Here is a 19,932-nt window from a genome sequence, read left to right on the forward strand (position 1 = left end):
GCCCAGAGAAGTGAAGTAACTTGCTCAAGGTCACACAGCAGACAAGTGGCGGAGCCGGGATTAGAACCCATGACTTTCTGACTCCCAGGTCCTTGCTTTGGGATAGATGAGATAGAGTTATGGAGAAAACGTTGGTTGCAGAGGAGCGGAGTGCATAGATTGTGTTGCAGTAACAGAGAAGCGAGAATAGCGAAGAGAGTTGAGTGTGTGCTTTAAAGCCAATGGTAAGGAGTTTCTGTTGGATGTGGAAGTGGTTAGGCAACCACTTGAGGTTCTTGAGAAGTGGGGAAATATGGACTGAATGTATTTTCAGAAAAATCATCTGGACAGCAGAGCCAAGTATGGCCTGGCGAGGGGAGAGAAAGAATGCAGAGGAACAGAAGAAAGGCAAAAGAGGCTAATGTTGAAAGGATTCAATTTACTCCTTAAATTGCTACAAATGTCTTGTCTGACAATGTCACAATTCTTTTCTATGGGTCTATTTTCCTAATGGCAAAATGGAAGTAAGGAAATGATAACACTATATGCTCACAGGGCTACCTACAATCTGATTGAGAAACTGCACTGAAAGGTCATGACAAGAGTTTTTGAGGGCTTGTGAAATGGTTAGATGAGAACCCAGCTCAATAGAGTAGAGGATTAAAAAGAAAGATTTCATAAATGAAAAAAAAAAATTAGCAATGAAACTCCATTTAATTTGGTCTTAGTTTCAGAAAATTTACATTATTAATAATAATAATAATGATGATATTTAACTGCTTACTATGTGCCAAGCACTGTTCTAAGCAATGAGGTAGCTACAAGGAAATCAGGTTGTCCCATGTGGGTTTCACAGTCTTAAACCCCATTTTACAGATGAGGTGATTGAGGCCCAGAAAAGTGAAGTGATTTGCCCAAGGTTACACCGCAGACAGATGGCAGAGCCGGGATTAGAACTCATGACCTTCTGATTCCCAGCCCAGTGTTTTTTTACCAGTAAGCCAAACTGTTTCTCTATTGTGGTACTAGGAGACACTTATCACTGTTTTTAACTCTGGGATTATTCTCCTATAGAAACAAATGACACATGGATAGTCTAAAGATCCACCAATGTATTTTTGGCAATATACACATTTGTTTCCCCCTAAGTGTCGTGCTACTTTCAAACAAAATAGCATTATACAAATTGTCAGTTTGTTGAGGGAAGGCATCATGGATATCTCTGTTATACTGTCAAAATTAATAAATTGTTCAAAAAAATGTCATTGATGAAGAGTTGTGTATGGGGTTAGTTTAGATGTGAGCCTTTCAAACCAGATCTTCAATCTAATCCTGCTTTCCTAATTAAGGGAATATTTTTTGGGTTCTGTCTTCAGCCCTCATCAGGAGCTTGGAACAGTGCTTGGCACATAGTAGGCGCTTCACAAATACCATCATTGTTATTATTATGAAGGTCCACCAAGGCATTTGCTATGTTTATAATGAAATAAATACAAATCAGCCTTGCTCCTCTCTATTCCCCACAAAAAAATCCAAAAAAAGTAACATTCTTTTCCATTGTGTTCAGAGAAAAATAGCTACCCCAATAGAAAAAGCTCAGTAATTAATGAGGATGACACAAAATCTTTTCAGAATATTTTTTTGACAAGCTGTTGTATGATGGTTAATTTTAGCAGCTGGCAACCTCAGAGTATTGATGAAACATTTGGAGTCAAGCATTTTAAGTATACTGATCATGACCGACTGAAATCTGCCATGCATGATATAAAGATGCGTTATTTGTCCATTGTTAATGCCCTTCACTTGACCTTGTTCCAATAGATTTTTACTGTTTGAATTTTGTGGCGTGCAGTAGAAATAACCGCTTGGCCCCCTATGGATAGAATTTTAAAGATCATTTCCTCACTGGCCAAAAATCACACTCCCAAATCCATTCTCTGTAACATAATTAAGTATCAATGTTTAGTCCCCGTGTACATGTATTTAAAATTTATACTGCATTTTCCTTAGGTGCTCAATTGTTTGACTCCCAATGTTAATTTTATTCTTGCTCTGCATTGTGTGTCTAGATAGGGAATGTCAACCCCATTCATATGGATGAGCTGCCTAAGGATTATAAACTTGTTAACATTTCACGCATTTAAAAACCAGCAGAACTGGTTCCTATGTTGCATGGACAGTCAACATGAATACCAGACAGGGGACAGGGAGGTGCATATTATAATAATAATGGTATTTGTTAAGCACTTACTATATACCAACTACTGTTCTAAGCACCGGGGTAGATACAAGATAATCAAGTTGTCCCAAATGGGACAGTCTTAATCCCCACTTTACAGATGAGGTAACTGAGGCACAGAGAAGTGAAGTGAGTTGCCCAAGGTCATACAGCAGACAGATAGAGGAGCCAGGATTAGAACTCATTCCTCTGACTCCCAAGCCCGTGCTCTTGCCAATAGGCCACGCTGCTTCTCTGCATAGGTTGTCACATGCTTGACCCTGGGCATACCGGATAATGTATTGATGCCATATAAACTCTCCTGACCTTCAAAGCCTTACTGAAGGCACATTCATTCAATCATATTTTTTGAGGGTTACTGTGTGCAAAGAACTGTATTAAGCACTTGAGAGAGTACAGTAATACAACAATAAACAGACACTTTCCCTGCCCACAATGAGTTTTCAGAGACCTTCCCTGACTTAAGTCCTCCATCCCTTTTCTGCCTTCTGCATCAGCCTGGCTTGCTCCCTTTATTCATCCCCCCATTCCAGCCCCGAAGTACATATCTATATCTATATCTATATCTATCTATCTATCTATCTATCTATCTATCTATCTATCTATCTATAATTTTATTGATATTAATTTCTGTCTCCTCCCTAGACTATAAGCTCACTGTGGGCAGATAATGTGTCTATTTATTGTTACAATGTACTCTCCCTAACTCTTAGTACAGTGTTCTGCACAAAATAAGCATTCAATAATTACAAATGACCGACTGACCGACTGACATCCTATTGGAGTCAATTAATCGATCAGTCAATGATATTTATTCACTTCATTTTGTGTGTAGGGCACTATACTAACTGCTTGGAATATTCCAATACACTAGAGTCGATAGACAAGATCCCAGGCCTCAGGAGGTTATAGTTTAGAAGAGGAGATAGTTGTTAAAATAAATTATAGATACAGACATATAGATATAGCAGCGTGGCTCAGTGGAAAGAGCACGGGCTTAGGAGTCCGAAGTCATGAGTTCTAATGCTGGCTCCTCCACCTGTCAGCTGTGTGACTGTGGGCAAGTCACTTAACTTCTCGATGCCTCAGTTACCTCTTCTGTAAAGTGGGGATGAAGACTGTGAGCCTCACGTGGGACAACCTGATTATCTTGTATCTATCCCAGAGCTTAGAACAGTGCTCGGTACATAGTAAGAGCTTAACAAATACCAACATTATTATATAGCAGGGTGTAAGTGTATGTACATAAGTGCTTTGGGGCTGAGGTAGGGTGGATATCGAGTGCTACAGGGTCATAGGCAGAAGGAAGAGGGAGTAAAGGAAATGAAATCTTAGTCAGGGAACGCCTCTTGAAAGAGATGTGATTTTAGGATGACTGAAGTTGGGGAGAGTCAAGGTCTGAAATGAAAAGGAGTTCCAGGACAGAGGGAGGATGAGGGCCTGGGGGAGAGAATATAATACATGAACCTTTAAAATCTAATGGGAGAGGTTACAGTCCAAAGGGCTACCCAATTCTATGTTAAGAAACTCACGTCAATATTCATCCTCAGAGCATTCCTTTCTAAAGGGTTGATTTTCTGTCAGAGCCATTGCACATGAATTAAATATCACAAATTCTTCTTTGTTATTTCATTGTTATTGAAGAGGGGGTAATTCAATATTTGAAGCTTAATTTTGGCAAAAATGATCCAGTTGACTTAGACTCGAGTGGTATCCTGCCTGGCTTTGTCTGCCTTAAGTATCCAGTCCAATAGAGAATCCTTTTTTGGTCTTTTTTCATATTTTTTTGCCCATTGAAGTATTTATATCCACTTATCAAATGAAAATGTATTTGCTTTTCCATACGAATTGTGTCCTTTTCCATTTAGCAAACATTGATTTCTTTCCCCACAGTCCTAATAGACTTGAAAATCAAAGTGACTTTATTTGCTTCCTTGTTTGTCTACCCTCTTCATTGATTCTATCAGCAAAATAGGAACATAGGCCTTTTTAAAATGTCCTTTACCACTCAAAAGTCCAAACCATAACTTTAGCCTAAGTAAACTACAAGAAGTTAACTACAGTTAACTTTCGCAGGCTTCTCCTCGGCCTCCCACACCCTCACTGTGGGAGCCCCTCAAGCTGCAGTTCTTAGTTCCCTTCTATTCTCTATCTACACTCACTTTATTGGGCAACCTGTTCACTCCCATGGCTTTAACTTTCATCTTTATACAGATGATTCCTAAATCTCCCTTTCAGGCCCCACCCTCTCTTCTTCTGAAGTCTTCATTCCATTCTGCCTTCGAGGTCTCTCTACTTGGGTATCCCTCGATCATCTTCAACTTAGCACAACCTATACGGAACTCATCTTCTCATCCCATCCCTAGCCTCCCCGTGACTTTCCCATAACTGAAGACACCACCGCCACCCACGTTGTTTCACAACTCCTTAACCATGGCATTATGCCCGCTTCATTCTCTCATCTAACTTGTATTTTGGGTTTTTCACCAATTCCTGATGGTCCATCCTGCATAATATCTCTAGAATCCATCCGTTCCTCTCCCTCTAAACTGTTACTATGCTGATCCAAGCCCTTAACCTAACCTGCCTTGATTACTGCATCAGCCTCACTGACCTCCCTGCTGCAAGTCTCCCTCCCCCCCACTTCAGTCCATACTTCACTGTGCTGCCCAGATCATTTTTTCTAAATAATTGTTCACTCCACACCTCCCCGCTCCTCAAAAACCTCCACTGGTTGCCCAACCCTCTCAATCAACTCTCAAATCTCCCCTTCCTACCTAACCTCGCTAATCTACCACTAATAATAATCTAATAATCTTGGTATTTGTTAAGCGCTTACTATGTGCAGAGCACCGTTCTAAGCGCTGGAGTAGACACAGGGGAATCAGGTTGTCCCACGTGGGGCTCACAGTCTTAATCCCCATTTTACAGATGAGGTTACTGAGGTACAGAGAAGTTAAGTGACTCGCCCACAGTCACACAGCTGATAAGTGGCGGGACTGGGATTTGAACTCATGACCTCTGACTCCAAAGTCCGTGCTCTTTCCACTGAGCCACGCTGCTTCTCTACAACCCAAACTGACCACTTCAATCCTCTAATGCCAACCTACTGTCAGTATCTCTATCTCATCTGCCTTGCCAAAGTTCCCTGGCTCATGTCCCCCCTCCGATCTGGAACTCCGTCAAACTTCTTTGTTGACAGACAGATGCTTTCACCATCTTCAAAGCCTTCATAGAATCACATCTCCTCCAAGACGCCTTCCCTGACTAATCTCTCATTTCACTAACCATTCGGCCTCCCTTCTATATTGCTTACACACTTGGATCTGTCCTCCTTAAACGCCTTGATTCTCACCCTCCGACCCCTTGCGCTCGTGTATACTCTCTTATCGTGCTGCTTCTTTTATAATGCTTGTCTCCCCCACTAAGCTCTAAAGGCCTGGAGTGCAGGTAACATTTCTACCACATTATGTTGGACTTTCCCAAGCGCATTACTTTCCCAGCAGAGTGCTCTGTTCACAGTTAATGCTCAATAGATAGCATTGATTGATTGATTATATAGGTGGAAGTTCTCAAAAGCCAAATAATAATAATAATGTTGGTATTTGTTAAGCGCTTCCTATGTGCAGAGCACTGTTCTAAGCTCTGGGGTAGATACAGGGTCATCAGGTTGTCCCACATGAGACTCACAGTCTTCATCCCCATTTTACAGATGAGGTAACTGAGGCCCAGAGAAGTGAAGTGACTTGCCCACAAGTCACACAGCTGACGAGTGGCAGAGCCGGGATTCAAACCCATGACCTCTGGCTCCCGAGCCCGGTCTCTTTCCACTGAGCCACGGCTGCATCACAGCTGTGACGTTAAGTTGTGTTCCTTCAAATCTCTCATTTGGGAATCATGAAAACCACAATGTCAGTCACAAATCACACTTACTCTAAATCCTCTTGAAACAGACAGTAATCGTGTCTAGAGGAGTCTTGATTGGACTTGTGTACTTGAAAATATATGGTTCCTCCTGCCTACACACCACTCATGGGTTGTCAGCTTTCTTGACTACCTGACACCTTCCAGCTACAGTTCCATCTGCCCATCCCTCTGAGGACCCCTTACTTCAGATCCTGACCTCACTAAACTCTGGAAAGTTTTGCATGTGTCCTCTCACTAGGTCCATTTTCAATCGGTATGTTGATGTACTCTGGAAAGAGTAAATGAGAATACTTCCTACCAAGGGAAAAAACAAACAAAACATGGGCCTCGCCTATTCATTTCAAACATCTGTTTAGATTGTGAGCCCCACGGCTGGACACCAGAACCACGTCTTAACTGGTTTGGGCTTGTGTCTACTCCAGCATTTAGCCCAGTGCTGGCCACAGAGAAAATGCTTAGGGTTTTGTATTCACCTGATGAAATCTGGGAGTGAGGGATATCGGTTACCTTCTCATTCAGGAAGAGAAGCTCTATTTTCGATCATTTTCCAGGCTAGGCCTGGTTAAGGAGATGGAATGACGAGGGACTTAAAGTTGTTCCCTCTAGACCGTAAGTTCATTATTGTCAGGAAATGTGTCGGCTAATTCTGTTGCAATGTCCCCTCCCGTGTGCTAAAAGTACAGTGCTCTGCACATAGTAAGAGCTCAATAAATACCACCGATCAATTGATAGAAAGTAAGTTATTGTTTTGTTTTTTCAGAGAGGTGGTACCTTCCAAAGGTGATTAAAGTCTATATTGGTTTCCCCTGTTTCAATTAGATGTAATGTCTGACATTTGACTTGGAGTTAGTATTTTGTCTCCACCTTTCATAACAACAATAGCAACGATAACAATTATGGTATTTATTAAATTATTTATATAAATGATAATTCATTCATTGGGTCTATCTGTTGTTACATTACAGTCTTCCAGAGAAGCAGCGTGGCTTAATGGAAGGAGCACGGGCCTGGGAGACAGAGAATTTGGGTTCTAATCCTGGCTCTGGTCTACTGTGTGACTTTGGGCAAGCCATTTGACTTCTCAGTGCTTCAGTTTACCTCATCTGTAAAATGGAGATTGAGACTGTGAGCCCCACGTGCCTGTTTATGGTATTGATGCCCGTTTGCTTGTTTTGATGACTGTCTCTCCCCTTCTAGACTGTGAGCCCATTGCAGGCAGGGATTGTCTCTCTTTGTTGCTGAATTTAACTTTCCAAGCACTTAGTACAGTCCTCTGCACAGAGTAAGAGCTCAATAAATACGATTGAGTAAATGAATGAATGGATGAATGAATGGATGAATGAATGAATGAATGACAACCTGATCACCTTGTATATGCCCGGCGCTTAGAGCAATGCTTGGCACATAGTAAGCATTTAACAAATACCGGCATCATTATTATTATTATTGTTGTTATTATTATTATCATTATTATTATTATTATTATTACAGTCATCTTTCAATTAATCAATCAATCAATCCAAGGTATTTATTGAGCGCTTACCGTGTGCAGAACGGTGTAGTAAACCCTTGGGAAAGTACAGTGCAACAGAGTTAGTAGATATAAATCCCTCCCACAAGGAGTTTACAGTCTAGAGTAAAAGATGGATATTAAAATACATTACAAAGTATAATGATATAAAATAAATTTTGTGGGGTTGCAGGTTAAATGAATATCAACCACCTGAAGTGTACATATTTGAGTGCGTAAGCAACCCGCGGGTTTGGGGGGTTGGGGGAAATGGAGGGTAAGGGATATGAGGGCTTAATTGGGGAAGGCTTCTTTGAGATGTTATGATTGTAGACAGTTTTTGAATGTGGAGAGAGTGATGGATTGTCAGTTATGAGAGGAGAGAGAGGTCCAAGCCAGAGAGGAGTGTTTAGGGAATCATTGGTGATCAGAGAAATGAGATTGAGGTACACAATTATGTCGCACTCTCCCAAGCGCTTCGTACGGTGTTCTGCACACAGTAAGTGCTCGGTACATATGATTGAGGGATTGATTGCAGAGAACAGATTGATGTTATTTGTCTGTCTCCCCCGATTAGACCGTAAGCCCGTCAGAGGGCAGGGACTGTCTCTATCTGTTACCGATTTGTACATTCCAAGTGCTTAGTACAGTGCTGTGCACATAGTAAGCGCTCAATAAATACTATTGAATGAATAAATGAATTAGAGGAGTAAAGTGTGAGCCGTGTTAGAGCAGCGTGCTCTTGGGGATTAGAGCATGGATTTGGGAGTCAGAAGGAAGTGGGCTCTAATCCCGGCTCTGCCATTGTCTGCCGTGTGACCTTGGGTAAGTCACTTCACTCCTCTGTGCCTCGCTTGGAAGGGTAAAAAATAACAATAAACGGACACTTTCCCTGCCGTCCACGAGCTTACAGTCTTTCATTCATTCAGTAGTATTTATCGAGCGCTTACTATGTGCAGAGCACTGTACTAAGCGCTTGGAATGAACAAGTCGGCAACAGATAGAGACAGTCCCTGCCGTTTGACGGGCTTAAGGTCTAATCGGGGGAGACAGTCTTGAGGGTTTAACAAATACCACAGTTATTATTATTCTTATTATTAAGTGTGTAGATGATAGTAGGAGTGTATTTAAGTACGGTAGGAGGGAGAGAGTTGATTGAGGGCATTAAAGGCCATAGTAATCAATCCGTCAGTGGTATTTATTGAGCACTGATTATGTGCAGGGCACTGTACTAATCGCTTGGGACAGTACAATACAACCAAATCAGCAGATACGTTCCCTGCTCATAACAAGCACAGAGCAAGCACTCAATAAATGCAATTGAATGAATGAATACGATTTAGAGACTATAATGAGTAAGGAGCTTCTGTTCCGTGTTGTGGTTGATGGACAACTATTGGAGGCTTTTGAGGAGTCGAAAGATTTGGACTGAAGTTTTTATTAGAAAAATGATCCCGATCACAGAGAGGAGTGTGGACCGTTGAGGGGAGAGACAGGAAGCAGGGAGGACAGTGAAGGGACTGAGGCAGTAGTCAAGCAGCTTGGTGTAGTGGATAGAGCATAGGCCTGGGAGTCAAAAGGTCATGGGGCTCAAATCCTGGCTCTACCACTTCTCTGCTGTGTGACCCTGGGCAAGTCACTTCTCTGTGCCTCAGTTCCTTCATCTGTAAATTGGGGATTGAGACTGTGACCCCACATGGGGCAGGGATTATGTTCAACCCCATTTGCTTGTTTCCACCCCAGTGCTCAGTACACTGTCACATAGTAAGCACTTAATAAATACCACTATTATTATTATTGTGATAAGGACCTGTGCCAATGGTATGTCAGTTTGGATGAGAGGAAGGGGTGGATTTTGGAGATGTTGAAGTGTAGAACTGACAGGACTTGATGTTAGACTAAATATAATAGTAATAATAATGATGGAAATATGCAGGTAGAATGAGAGAGATGGGGCAGGATAATGCCGTGGCGAGGCAGGGAGGATGGAGGTGATGTCCACAGGTAGGAAAGTCAGTGGGAGAACAGAATTTGAGGGGGAGGATAAGGAGTTCCGTTTAGGACATATTAAATTTGAGAAGCAGCGTGGCCTAGTGGAAAAAACACGTCTTGGGAGTTAGAAAGACCTGGGTTCTATTGCCACTTCCACCACTTGTCGGCTGTGGTCTTGGGCAAGTCACTTAACTTCTCTGTGCCTCAGTTACCTCATCTGTAAAGTGGGGATTAAGACTGTGAGCCCCATGTGGGACACGGGCTGCATCCAACTTCGTATCTATCCCCAGAACCTATTACAGCGCCTGACACATATTAAGCGCTTAACAAACACCATAGAAAGGAAAGAAAAGAAGTGTTGGGTAGGCTTCCAAGGAGAGGCGTCCTAGAGGCAGGAGAAAATGTGAGACTGCAGAAAAGGAGAGAGGTCAGGACCAGAGAGGGAGATTTGGGAATTATCCGTGCAGAAGTGGTAATTAAAATCATGGGAGTGAGTGAAGAGGGCCCAGAACTGTCCTTTGAGGGACTCCTACTGTTAGATAGTGGGAGGTAGAGGAGTAGCCTGCAAAAGAAACCAAGAATGAGCATCCAGAGAGATAGGAGGAGAACCAAGAGAGGATAGCGTCCGTGGAGCCAGGGTTAAACAGTCTTTCCAGGAGAAAGGGGTCGTCCATTCATTAATTCATTCATTCAATAGCATTTATTGAGCGCTTACTATGTGCAGAGCACTGTACTAAGCGCTTGGAATGTACAAATCAGCAACAGATAGAGACAGTCCTTGCCCATTGACGGGCACACAGTCTAATCAGGGGAGATGGACAGACAAAAACAATAACAATGAATAGAATCAAGGGGATGAACATCTCATTAAAACAATAGCAATAAATAGAATCAAGGTGATGTACATCTCATTAACAAAATAAATAGGGTAATGAAAATATATACAATTGAGCGGTCGAGCACAGTGCTGAGGGGAGGGGAACGGAGAGGGGGAGGAGCAGAGGTCCACGGTGTTGAAGACAGTGGAGAGGTCAAGACAGCCAGCATTATAGATGGCAGAGACAGCGGCAGAGACAGCTGGTCAGAGGAAAGAAGACAATGCCGAATGGCCTCTTTCTCCTGCTCTTCCCATCCCTCGCCTCATATTTGACAACTGCGGCAGCCATCACTCCTTCCTTGATTGCCACTGCTTTAACTGTACCGGACAATCCCGAGTTGCTTTTTCCTGTGACTGGAATGATCCGTTCCTAACGCCACTGGAACCATACTCGTTGGCTCCAGGAGAGTCTTCCATTTGGGATTGCTGCTTTTGCCACTGTAAGAGGAAAGCGAATGAAAGAGTAGAAGAAGCCTGGGCAGACTCATTTTTGCAGTTCTGTTATGGGTTGGCACATTTTATGATGTGAAATGTGAATCAGTGGTATTTATTGGGATTTACTGTGTATTGAGCACTGCACTAAGTGCTCGGGAGGGAACAATACAACAGAGTTGAGAAGCAGCATGGCCTAGTGGAAAGAACACTGGCCTGGAAGTCGGAGGACATGGGTTCTAATACAGGCTCCACCACATCTCTGCTATGTGACTGTGGACAAGTCACTTCACTTCTCTGTGCCTCAGTTACTTCATCAGGAAAATGGGGATAAAGACTGTGAGCCCCATGTGGGACAGAGGCAGTGTCCGACCTGATTACCTTGCATCTAAACCTGCTCTGACACTGGTCAGCTGTGTGACTGTGGACAAGTCACTTAACTTCTCTGTGCCTCAGTTACCTGATTACCCTGTATCTACCCCAGGGCTTAGAACAGTGCTCTGCACATAGTAAGCGCTTAAGATGTTCTTCCCCTTGACTCTATTTATTGCCATTGTTCTTGTCTGTCCGTCTCCCCCGATTAGACTGTAAGCCCATCAAATGGCAGGGACTGTCTCTATGTGTTGCCGACTTGTTCATTCCAAGCCCTTAATGCAGTGCTCTGCACATAGTAAGCGCTCAATAAATACTATTGAATGAATGAATGAACAAATACCAACATTATTATCTATCCCAGTACTTAGAACAATGTTCAGCACGTAGTAAGTGCTTAACAAATACCACAATTTTCATTATTATTAGTAGTAGTAGTATACATTCATTCATTCAATCATATTTATTGAGAGCTTACTGTGTGCAGAGCACTGTATTAAGCTCTTGGAAAGTACATTTTGGCATCAAATAAAATTATTAGAGTTTGTAGATGTGATCCCTGCATAAAATCAGCTTTCTGAGGTGAAATCCTTCAAGACGATCAGATGAATGAACGGTTATTAATGGCTACTGATCAGTCGGATTCATAGATTGAATTTTTAGGTTGCCCAATCCTCTGAGCAGGGGACAGTGCCAGGAAAGAGGGAGGCGGAACTTTCTGAGAAGTTTGGGATAAAGAAACCCAAGCCTACCATGGGCACAAGGACTATCCAGCAGAGACGAGAGTTCGTGGTTTCCTCTGAAACTGAAGCGGGTGTGGGTCAGCCCAATCCGACCCCCGTGGCAGGGACCGGGGTGACCCCAATCTGGGCTACCACAGTTGTGTCTGTCCCAGCTTGGAGTGGGTAGCAACCACCACAGCACCACAGATGTGTTCAGGGGGCAGGCCCAAGGCCAGCATCAGATTGCAAACTACTAGTAATACTATTAGTATTATCATTCATTCATTCATTCAATCAGTCATATTTATTGAGCGCTTACTGTGTGCAGAGCACTGTACTAAGTAAGCACTTGGAAAGTACAGTTCAGCAACAAATAGAGACAACCCGTACCCAACAGCGGGCTCACAGTCTAGATGGGGGGAGACTGGCAGGGGAAGGCGATGCCATGTTGGGTTATATTTCAATCCCTTCTACTAAGGATTAGTAGATCCAGTGATATGACCAAACAAATCTGTAAGCCAACAAAACATCTCTTATATAAATCATACGACCATGGAGGGCCCGTTTCCACTCCTCCCTATCTTTGCTATCTCAACCACGGCCACCATTTCTACCCAGCCGGCAGTTACCTCCCCTGATTAGACTGTAAGCCCGTCAATGGGCAGGGATTGTCTCTATCTGTTGCCGAATTGTACATTCCAAGCGCTTAGTACACTGCTCTGCACATAGTAAGGGCTCAATAAATATGAATGAATGAATGAATGAATGAATGAATGAATGAATGAATGACTGGCAGAAGAGAATCGCGTGGATATAGCAGAGACTATTAATGGCTTCTCCCTACTTCCCTCTTTCTTTCCTCTTCCTCTCTGCCCAATATTTTCTCTCATAAATATGATTGGTTGATGGATCATCCCTCACCTTTCCGTCGCATCTTCTGTCATAACTACTCCACCTCTTCCTTCCTTATCCCACTGCCTTATCTTAAACCTCCCCTCTCTTTTCTAATTTCCAATCACCAGACTTCCTTCCCCATTACAAAGAGGAATGACAACAGCCTAGGCTTCATCAAGGCAGAAAACTTTAATGAGGGAAATATTTACCCCTGATGCTCCGTAGGGTGCTTTCAAAAATATCACAAGTATCCTGCAGATATTTATGTGAAAGGTGATATATGAACCTAAAATGCTCTGATAGTTATTGTAGCCGCTACATTTCGCTATACTGAAAGGTTTCCCAAGGCATTCTGTGAAAAAGTTAATTTGAATTGACATATCCCAAATGTTAGTTTATGCTAAAAGAAGTTCTCTCACAAGAAATTATATTTCCACTGATAAATCTCCTCATATGAAATGGGAAAGAAAGAGAAAAAAAAAAAAAAAAAACTCCTGTAAAGCGAAGTGAAATTCCAGCATTCAGCCATTTAGTGACTTGTGATATTAAGAAGTACAGAAAATGGAAATCCAAAACTGCGACTGAATGTATTTAGCCTTTATCCGCATATATGTGTAAAACATATTTCTTAAAGTAGAATCATCTCATCTATTTCATAGAAATACTCTGGAGTATTCAATCTTTTCCTCCTTCCAAAGAGTGATTTCTCTGTTCATGCTGAGTTAGCAGAGTGAGTTGAGCCAGGAGACATATCTGACAAGATAGTTTGCCCTTTAGATAGAAGGTATTTTATTTGCTTTGTAAATTGTATAACTTTCATCATTCATAAAATGAGTGGCTTACAAGATAGTTGAAATATCGTACCATTTACATGACTTTTAAAAACTTGAAAATATCCCTAAACGTGTAGATCCCGAAATTAGCTCTGATCTTAAAAATCAGATTATCTTCTCTTTATAGTGATGTCAGGATATCAGGACTCCAAAAGAGTTGGTGATGGGGTTGCTATTTGCATAAGAGGCATTAAGTTGGGTTAAGAATTTTGGCCTACGATCAGTTTTAAAAATCCTGAGCCGAAAAGGTTGAACCCAACGGGGCACCACTTCCACCTGCCAATCGTGACACAATCTCTACTGATGTGGAGTCGGCCCCTCAGGAATTCGGTGTGGACATCAGGATGAAAGACCAGTCACGGGCCTTTTCGGGAAAGTGAAAAGGAATGTCAAACTTGGATTTCTTTTTCATTTTTTTTTTCTGAAAACAAACACAAGAATGCAGGGGAACCAAGCTTCCCTGCTTCCCCACTCTGGTTGCCACTTTAGTGTGTGGGGAGTCTTGGCTCCTGGAGCCCAGCGTGACCTAATAGATAGAGCACCAGCCTAAAAGTCATTAGGATGTGGGTTCTAAGTCCATTTCTGCCACTTCTCTGTTGTATGACCTTGGGCAAGCCGCTTCCCATCTCTGGGCCTCAAATCCCTCATCTGGAAAATGGGGATTGAAACTGTGAACTCCACGCAGACGAGGACTGAGTCCAACCTGATTTGCTTGAATTCATCCCAGCACTTAGTACAGTGCTTGGCACATAAATAAGCACTTAACAAATACTACAATTATTATTCTTATTATTCTTATTATTAGAACATGGCACTGTGAGAGGGGAGGTAGATCTGTCAATGTGGGCAGAAAATGTATCTGTTATTATATTGTACTCTACCAAGCTATTAATACAGTGGTCTGCGCACAGTAAGTGCTCAATAAATATGATTGAATGGATGAATAATGAATGGATGGATGAAAGAACGAAGGGTGGCATGAACGCTTAGGGTCCAGGATCTGATGAGAAGCCACAGATGGCCTCCTGCTTTCTCTGTTCCGAATGCCACTGTTGTGGAAACCCCGTGCACGCATGGTGATCCCCTTCACCCACGCAGCCCCCGCCTCTTCTCTGTCCCTTGGTCCAGTGGGGAAAGCCACACACGTGTCCCCCTTCACCCACACAGACTCCACCTCCTTTCTGTCTTTGGTCTAACGTGGAAAGCACACACGTATCAACCTTCACCCACACAGCTTCCATCTCCTCTCTTTCCCCTGGTCCAGGGGGGAAAACAACATAAGCGTCCACTTGACCCACACAATCACCTTCTCCCTCATTTCTGTCCCCTGGTCCAGCAGTGGAAATCACACATGCATCCCCTTTCGTCCACACAGCCTTTCTCTGTCCCATGGTCCAGTAATGGAAACCATGCATGCATCCTCATTTATCCCCACAGCCCTCTACTTCTTCTCTAGCCCTGGTCCAGCAAAGGAGACCATGTGTGTGTGCTTAACAAATACCAACATTATTGTTATTATTATCTTCCTTCACCCACACATGCTTTGGTTTTGGAGGGAACTTCCCATGAGTCCCTTCCTCCTATGGAGCTTCACGGAATGTCCTTCCTCCTTTCCCCCTGCACTGTTCCCTTTTCAGAAGATCGGGAAACTTGGTAATTCTGACTATGAGACGATTGATCTGTAGGCATTAAAAAATGCTCATTTGTCGTAAAATATGCATACCCCTCCCAGAACCCAGTTCCTCAACTGCCTCTTTAAGCCAAATTTCTCTGGTGTCATCCAGCTAACGGACTCAGTGGTCTAGAGGAAAGATTATGGATCTGGGAGTCAGAAGACCTTGGTTCTAATTTCTGTTTTGCCACTGGCTTGATGGGTGAGCTTACGGCAAGCTACCTAATGCCTCTGGGCCTCAGTTTTTTAAACTGTAAATTGGAACTGAGACATTTGATTCATTCATTGATTCATTCAGTCATATTTATTGAGTGCTTACTGTATGAAAAGCCCTGCAATAAGCTCTGAGGAGAGTACAGTATAACAATAGACACAATCCTGGCTCACAACAAGCTTCTCCCTTGTTGTGAAGCAGCGTGACTCAGTGGAAAGAGCCTGGGCTTCGGAGTCAGAGGTCATGGGTTCGACTCCCAGCTCTGCCACTTGTCAGCTGTATGACTGTGGGCAAGTCACTTCACTTCTCTGTGCCTCAGTTACCTCATCTGTAAAATGGGGATTAACTGTGAGCCTCATGTGGGACAACCTGATTACCCTGTATCTACCCCAGCGCTTGGAGCAGTGCTCTGCACAAACTAAGCGCTTAACAAATACCAACCTTATTCTCTCTCCCTCTTAGACTGTATCCCAGGCACTGTGTCTTCTCAAATCATCGGTATCAACCTCAGTGCTTTGCATACAGAAAGCGCTTAATGAATATAATAAGCATTACTTGCCCAAAACGATCAAATAGTCTCTGTTTATAAAAGGACAGAAAAAGTTTGGTTCAGAAAAATCTTTCGTAATGGGTCATTAATGGCTATTCAACCTAGAGTGTGCTTCACATCTGCACTGGATGTTCTTTTCAAAATACTTATTTGTATAAATCCGAAGCCTACCAGAGTGTGGCTTCTTCCGCATATTTGACGGACAACGTCTTGATTTGAGATGGATACTTTTTCTCAGGGATTAAATCTCATTTGACATTTATTTTACAAGGAGGTGAAACAGTGTAAATCTCTTAACTTCAATCAAAAATCCCTGAAGTTCAAGTAGAGGGTAAAATTTCCTGCACCCGATTCATGATCACCTTGCCCCCTCCCACCTCTCCTCCCTTCTTTCTTTCTACCGCCCACTCCGCACGCTCCGCTCCTCTGCCGCCCACCTCCTCACCGTCCCCCTTTCTCGCCTATCCCTCCGTCGACCCCTGGGCCACATCCTCCCGCGGTCCCGGAATGCCCTCCCTCCTCACCTCCGCCAAACTAATTCTCTTCCCCTCTTCAAAGCCCTCCTGAGAGCTCACCTCCTCCAAGAGGCCTTCCCACACTGAGCTTCCCCTTTTCCCTCTGCTCCCTCTGCTCTCCCTCTACCTCCCCTTCAGCTCCCCTCAGCCAAGCCCTCTTTTCCCCCCTTTCCCTCTGCTCCTCCCCCCTCCCTTCCCCTCCCCTCAGCACTGTACTCGTCCGCTCACTGTATGTATTTTCATTCCCTATTTATTTTGTTAATGAGATGTACATCCCCTTGATTCTATTTATTGCTATTGTTTTTGTCTGTCCGTCTCCCCCGATTAAACTGTAAGCCCGTCAAAGGGCAGGGACTGTCTCTATCTGTTACCGATTTGTACATTCCAGCTGCTTAGTACAACGCTCTGCACATAGTAAGCGCTCAGTAAATACGAATGAATGAATGAATCAATGAATCTCCAGAGGCTGTATGTTATCATACCACGGGAGAGGCAAATGCGGTGTTACAATCATTCACCAATGAGAACCATGAAAAATGCATTCGCTATCACTTCTCTCTTTGTATCTGTTTTGCAGAGAACACAAGACCCAGAGGAAGATCCAGAATGCCGCCCGTAGCAGGCGGACCCCCTCAGTACACCCCTCCTGACGGTGGCTGGGGATGGGTCGTGGTCTTCGGAGCTTTTATATCCATCGGATTTTCCTACGCTTTCCCTAAAGCCATCACCGTGTTCTTCAAAGAAATCCAGGAGATATTCCACACTTCCTACAGCGAGATAGCATGGATATCTTCCATAATGCTCGCTGTTATGTATGCGGGAGGTAAGGTTCTCGGGAACAAACTGCATTCTCGTTCAAGTAATATAATATATGCCACATTGAATCACTTGAAATTGAGTCATTTTGCCTTCTTATATTAAATGCCTATTTGACAAATCAGTGAGCTAGAAATGTTTCATTTGAGTATTACAAACCCACTGTACCGGTAGAACTAAATGTTTAATTAATCCTGCAACCGCAACGTCTTCGAGTTTATGACAATTCATCTAACCGAAAGGGCCGGGCCCATTCAGTGTCTGTGAAGAAAAGAGGGGAGCCAATGCAGCCTCCTGAAAACAGCTGCCTGCTGTCCTGAATGAAGCCAATTCATTTCCACCTGAAACGCTGGGATCCAGTGTACGAACTGAGTGTGTCAGTCGTTCAATGTTAATTACCGGTGAAGTGGATAGATCACGGGCCTGGGAGTCAGAAGGTCTTGGGTTATAATCCTGGCTCCACCACTTGTCTGCTGTGTGACCTTGTTAACTTCTCTGTGCCTCAGTTACCTCATCTGTAAAATATAGGGATCAAGAGTGTGAGCCTCAGGTGGGACAGGGACTGTGTCCAACCCGAGGTGCTTGGCATCTAGTAAGTGCTTAACAAGTACTATAATTATTATTATTATTATTGCTGAGCATCTGCTGAATGCAAAGAACTGTAATAAGGCAAAGGAGAGCACAGTAGAAGCTAGATCAAGTTTTGTCTCTCAAAGAGCGTATAATCTAATGGAGTCTCCCTGAGGTTCTCCCCCCATTAGTGGTGGGAGGTTCTGAACTGGCCGTGGAAAACAATCATTGAATTTGGTTTAATGTTTTAGTAAAACAAAGGATCCCTTGAAAGAGTGCTGACCTTCCCAGTTTATTTAGTGGTATTTGTTAAGCACTTACTTTGTGCCAAACACTGTACTAAGCTCTGGGGTAGATACAAAAATAGCCAGGTCGGACATAGACCCTGTCCTACATGGGGCTCACAGTCTAAGTAGAAGGGAGTATAGGTATAAAATCCCCATTTTACAAAGGAGGAAACTGAGGCACAGAGCAGTAGAGTGACTTCCTCAAAGTTGCACAGCGGGCAAATGGCAGAGCCCGGTGCAGAACTCAGATCCTCTGACTTTCAGGCTCATGCTCTTTTCACTAGGGCACACTGATTCTCTAAGCAAAAAAAAGTGTCTTCCTTTGTTTGGATATAGATGTACTTCGTATTCAAAGAAGAACACTGATGGTGAAGCTCACTTATGAGCGTGTCTGTGGTTGAGTAGGCCAGTGTACAACTCAAAATTTGACCTCTGAAACACTTGGAGAGATTAACTGCTAAAATACACCTCAAATCAATATTGCTTGATTTTATTCTAGTGGAGACCTTCCATAGCCTAGTCACATCGTCGTAATAATAATAACTGTGGTATTTGTTACGCGCTTATTGTGTGTCAAGCACTGTGAAGGCAATGCAATTTATTATTGGTGATTAAACTGTGAGCTCTCTGAGGTCAGGAAAAGTGTACCTTGCTTATGTTGTTGTTAATAATAACAATAATAATAATGTTGGTATTTGTTAAGCGCTTACTATGTGCCGAGCACTGTTCTAAGCGCTGGTGTAGACATAGGGGAATAAGGTCGTCCCACGTGGGGCTCACAGTCTTAATCCCCATTTTACAGATGAGGGAACTGAGGCACAGAGAAGTTAAGTGACTCGCCCACAGTCACACAGCCGACAAGTGGCAGAGTTGGGATTCGAACTCATGAGCCCTGACTCCAAAGCCCATGCTCTTTCCACTGAGCCACGCTGCTTCTCCTTGTTGTTATTCTATGGTGTTTGTAAGAGTTTACTATGTGTCAGGCACTCTTTCATTCAATTCAATAGTATTTATTGAGTGCTTACTATGTGCAGAGCACTGTATGAAATGCTGGGAATGTACAATTTGGCAACAGATCGAGACAATCCTTGCCCATTGACGGGCTCACAGCCTAATCTGGGGAAACAGACAGATAAAAACAATAGCAATAAATAGAATCAAGGGGATGTACACCTCATTAACAAAATAAATAGGGTAATAAAAATATATACACATCAGCAGATGAGCACAGTGCTGAGGGGAGGGGAAGGGAGAGGGGGAGGAGCAGAGGGAAAGGGGGTTTAGCTGAGGGGAGGCGAAGGGGGGGACAGAGAGGCAGCAGAGGGAGCAGAGGGAAAAGGGCAAGCTCAGTCTGGGAAGGCCTCTTGGAGGAGTGAGCTCTCAGTAGGGCTTTGAAGAGGGGAAGAGAGTTAGTTCGGCGGAGGTGAGGAGGGAGGACATCCCGGGACCGCAGGAGGACGTGGGCCAGGGGTCGACGGCGGGATAGGCGAGAACGGGGGACGGTGAGGAGGTGGGCGGCGGAGGAGCGGAG

At 43.4% G+C, this 19,932-nt stretch overlaps 1 protein-coding gene across 7 annotated transcripts in view; it reads left to right on the plus strand.

Annotated features, from left to right (window-relative positions):
* The window catches only part of SLC16A7 (solute carrier family 16 member 7), a 238,141-nt gene that overhangs the window by 143,279 nt on the left and 74,930 nt on the right, over positions 1-19,932 (plus strand). For all 7 annotated transcript variants that reach the window (XM_029057057.1, XM_029057047.1, XM_029057039.2 and 4 more), the window contains one exon: positions 17,306-17,551. In XM_029057057.1, coding sequence (XP_028912890.1) covers positions 17,335-17,551 — 217 coding nt within the window. In that variant the 5' untranslated portion in view covers positions 17,306-17,334. The remainder of the gene's footprint in view (positions 1-17,305; positions 17,552-19,932) is intronic.

This window comes from Ornithorhynchus anatinus, chromosome 2, assembly GCF_004115215.2.
Source record: "Ornithorhynchus anatinus isolate Pmale09 chromosome 2, mOrnAna1.pri.v4, whole genome shotgun sequence".
NCBI lineage: Eukaryota > Metazoa > Chordata > Mammalia > Monotremata > Ornithorhynchidae > Ornithorhynchus > Ornithorhynchus anatinus.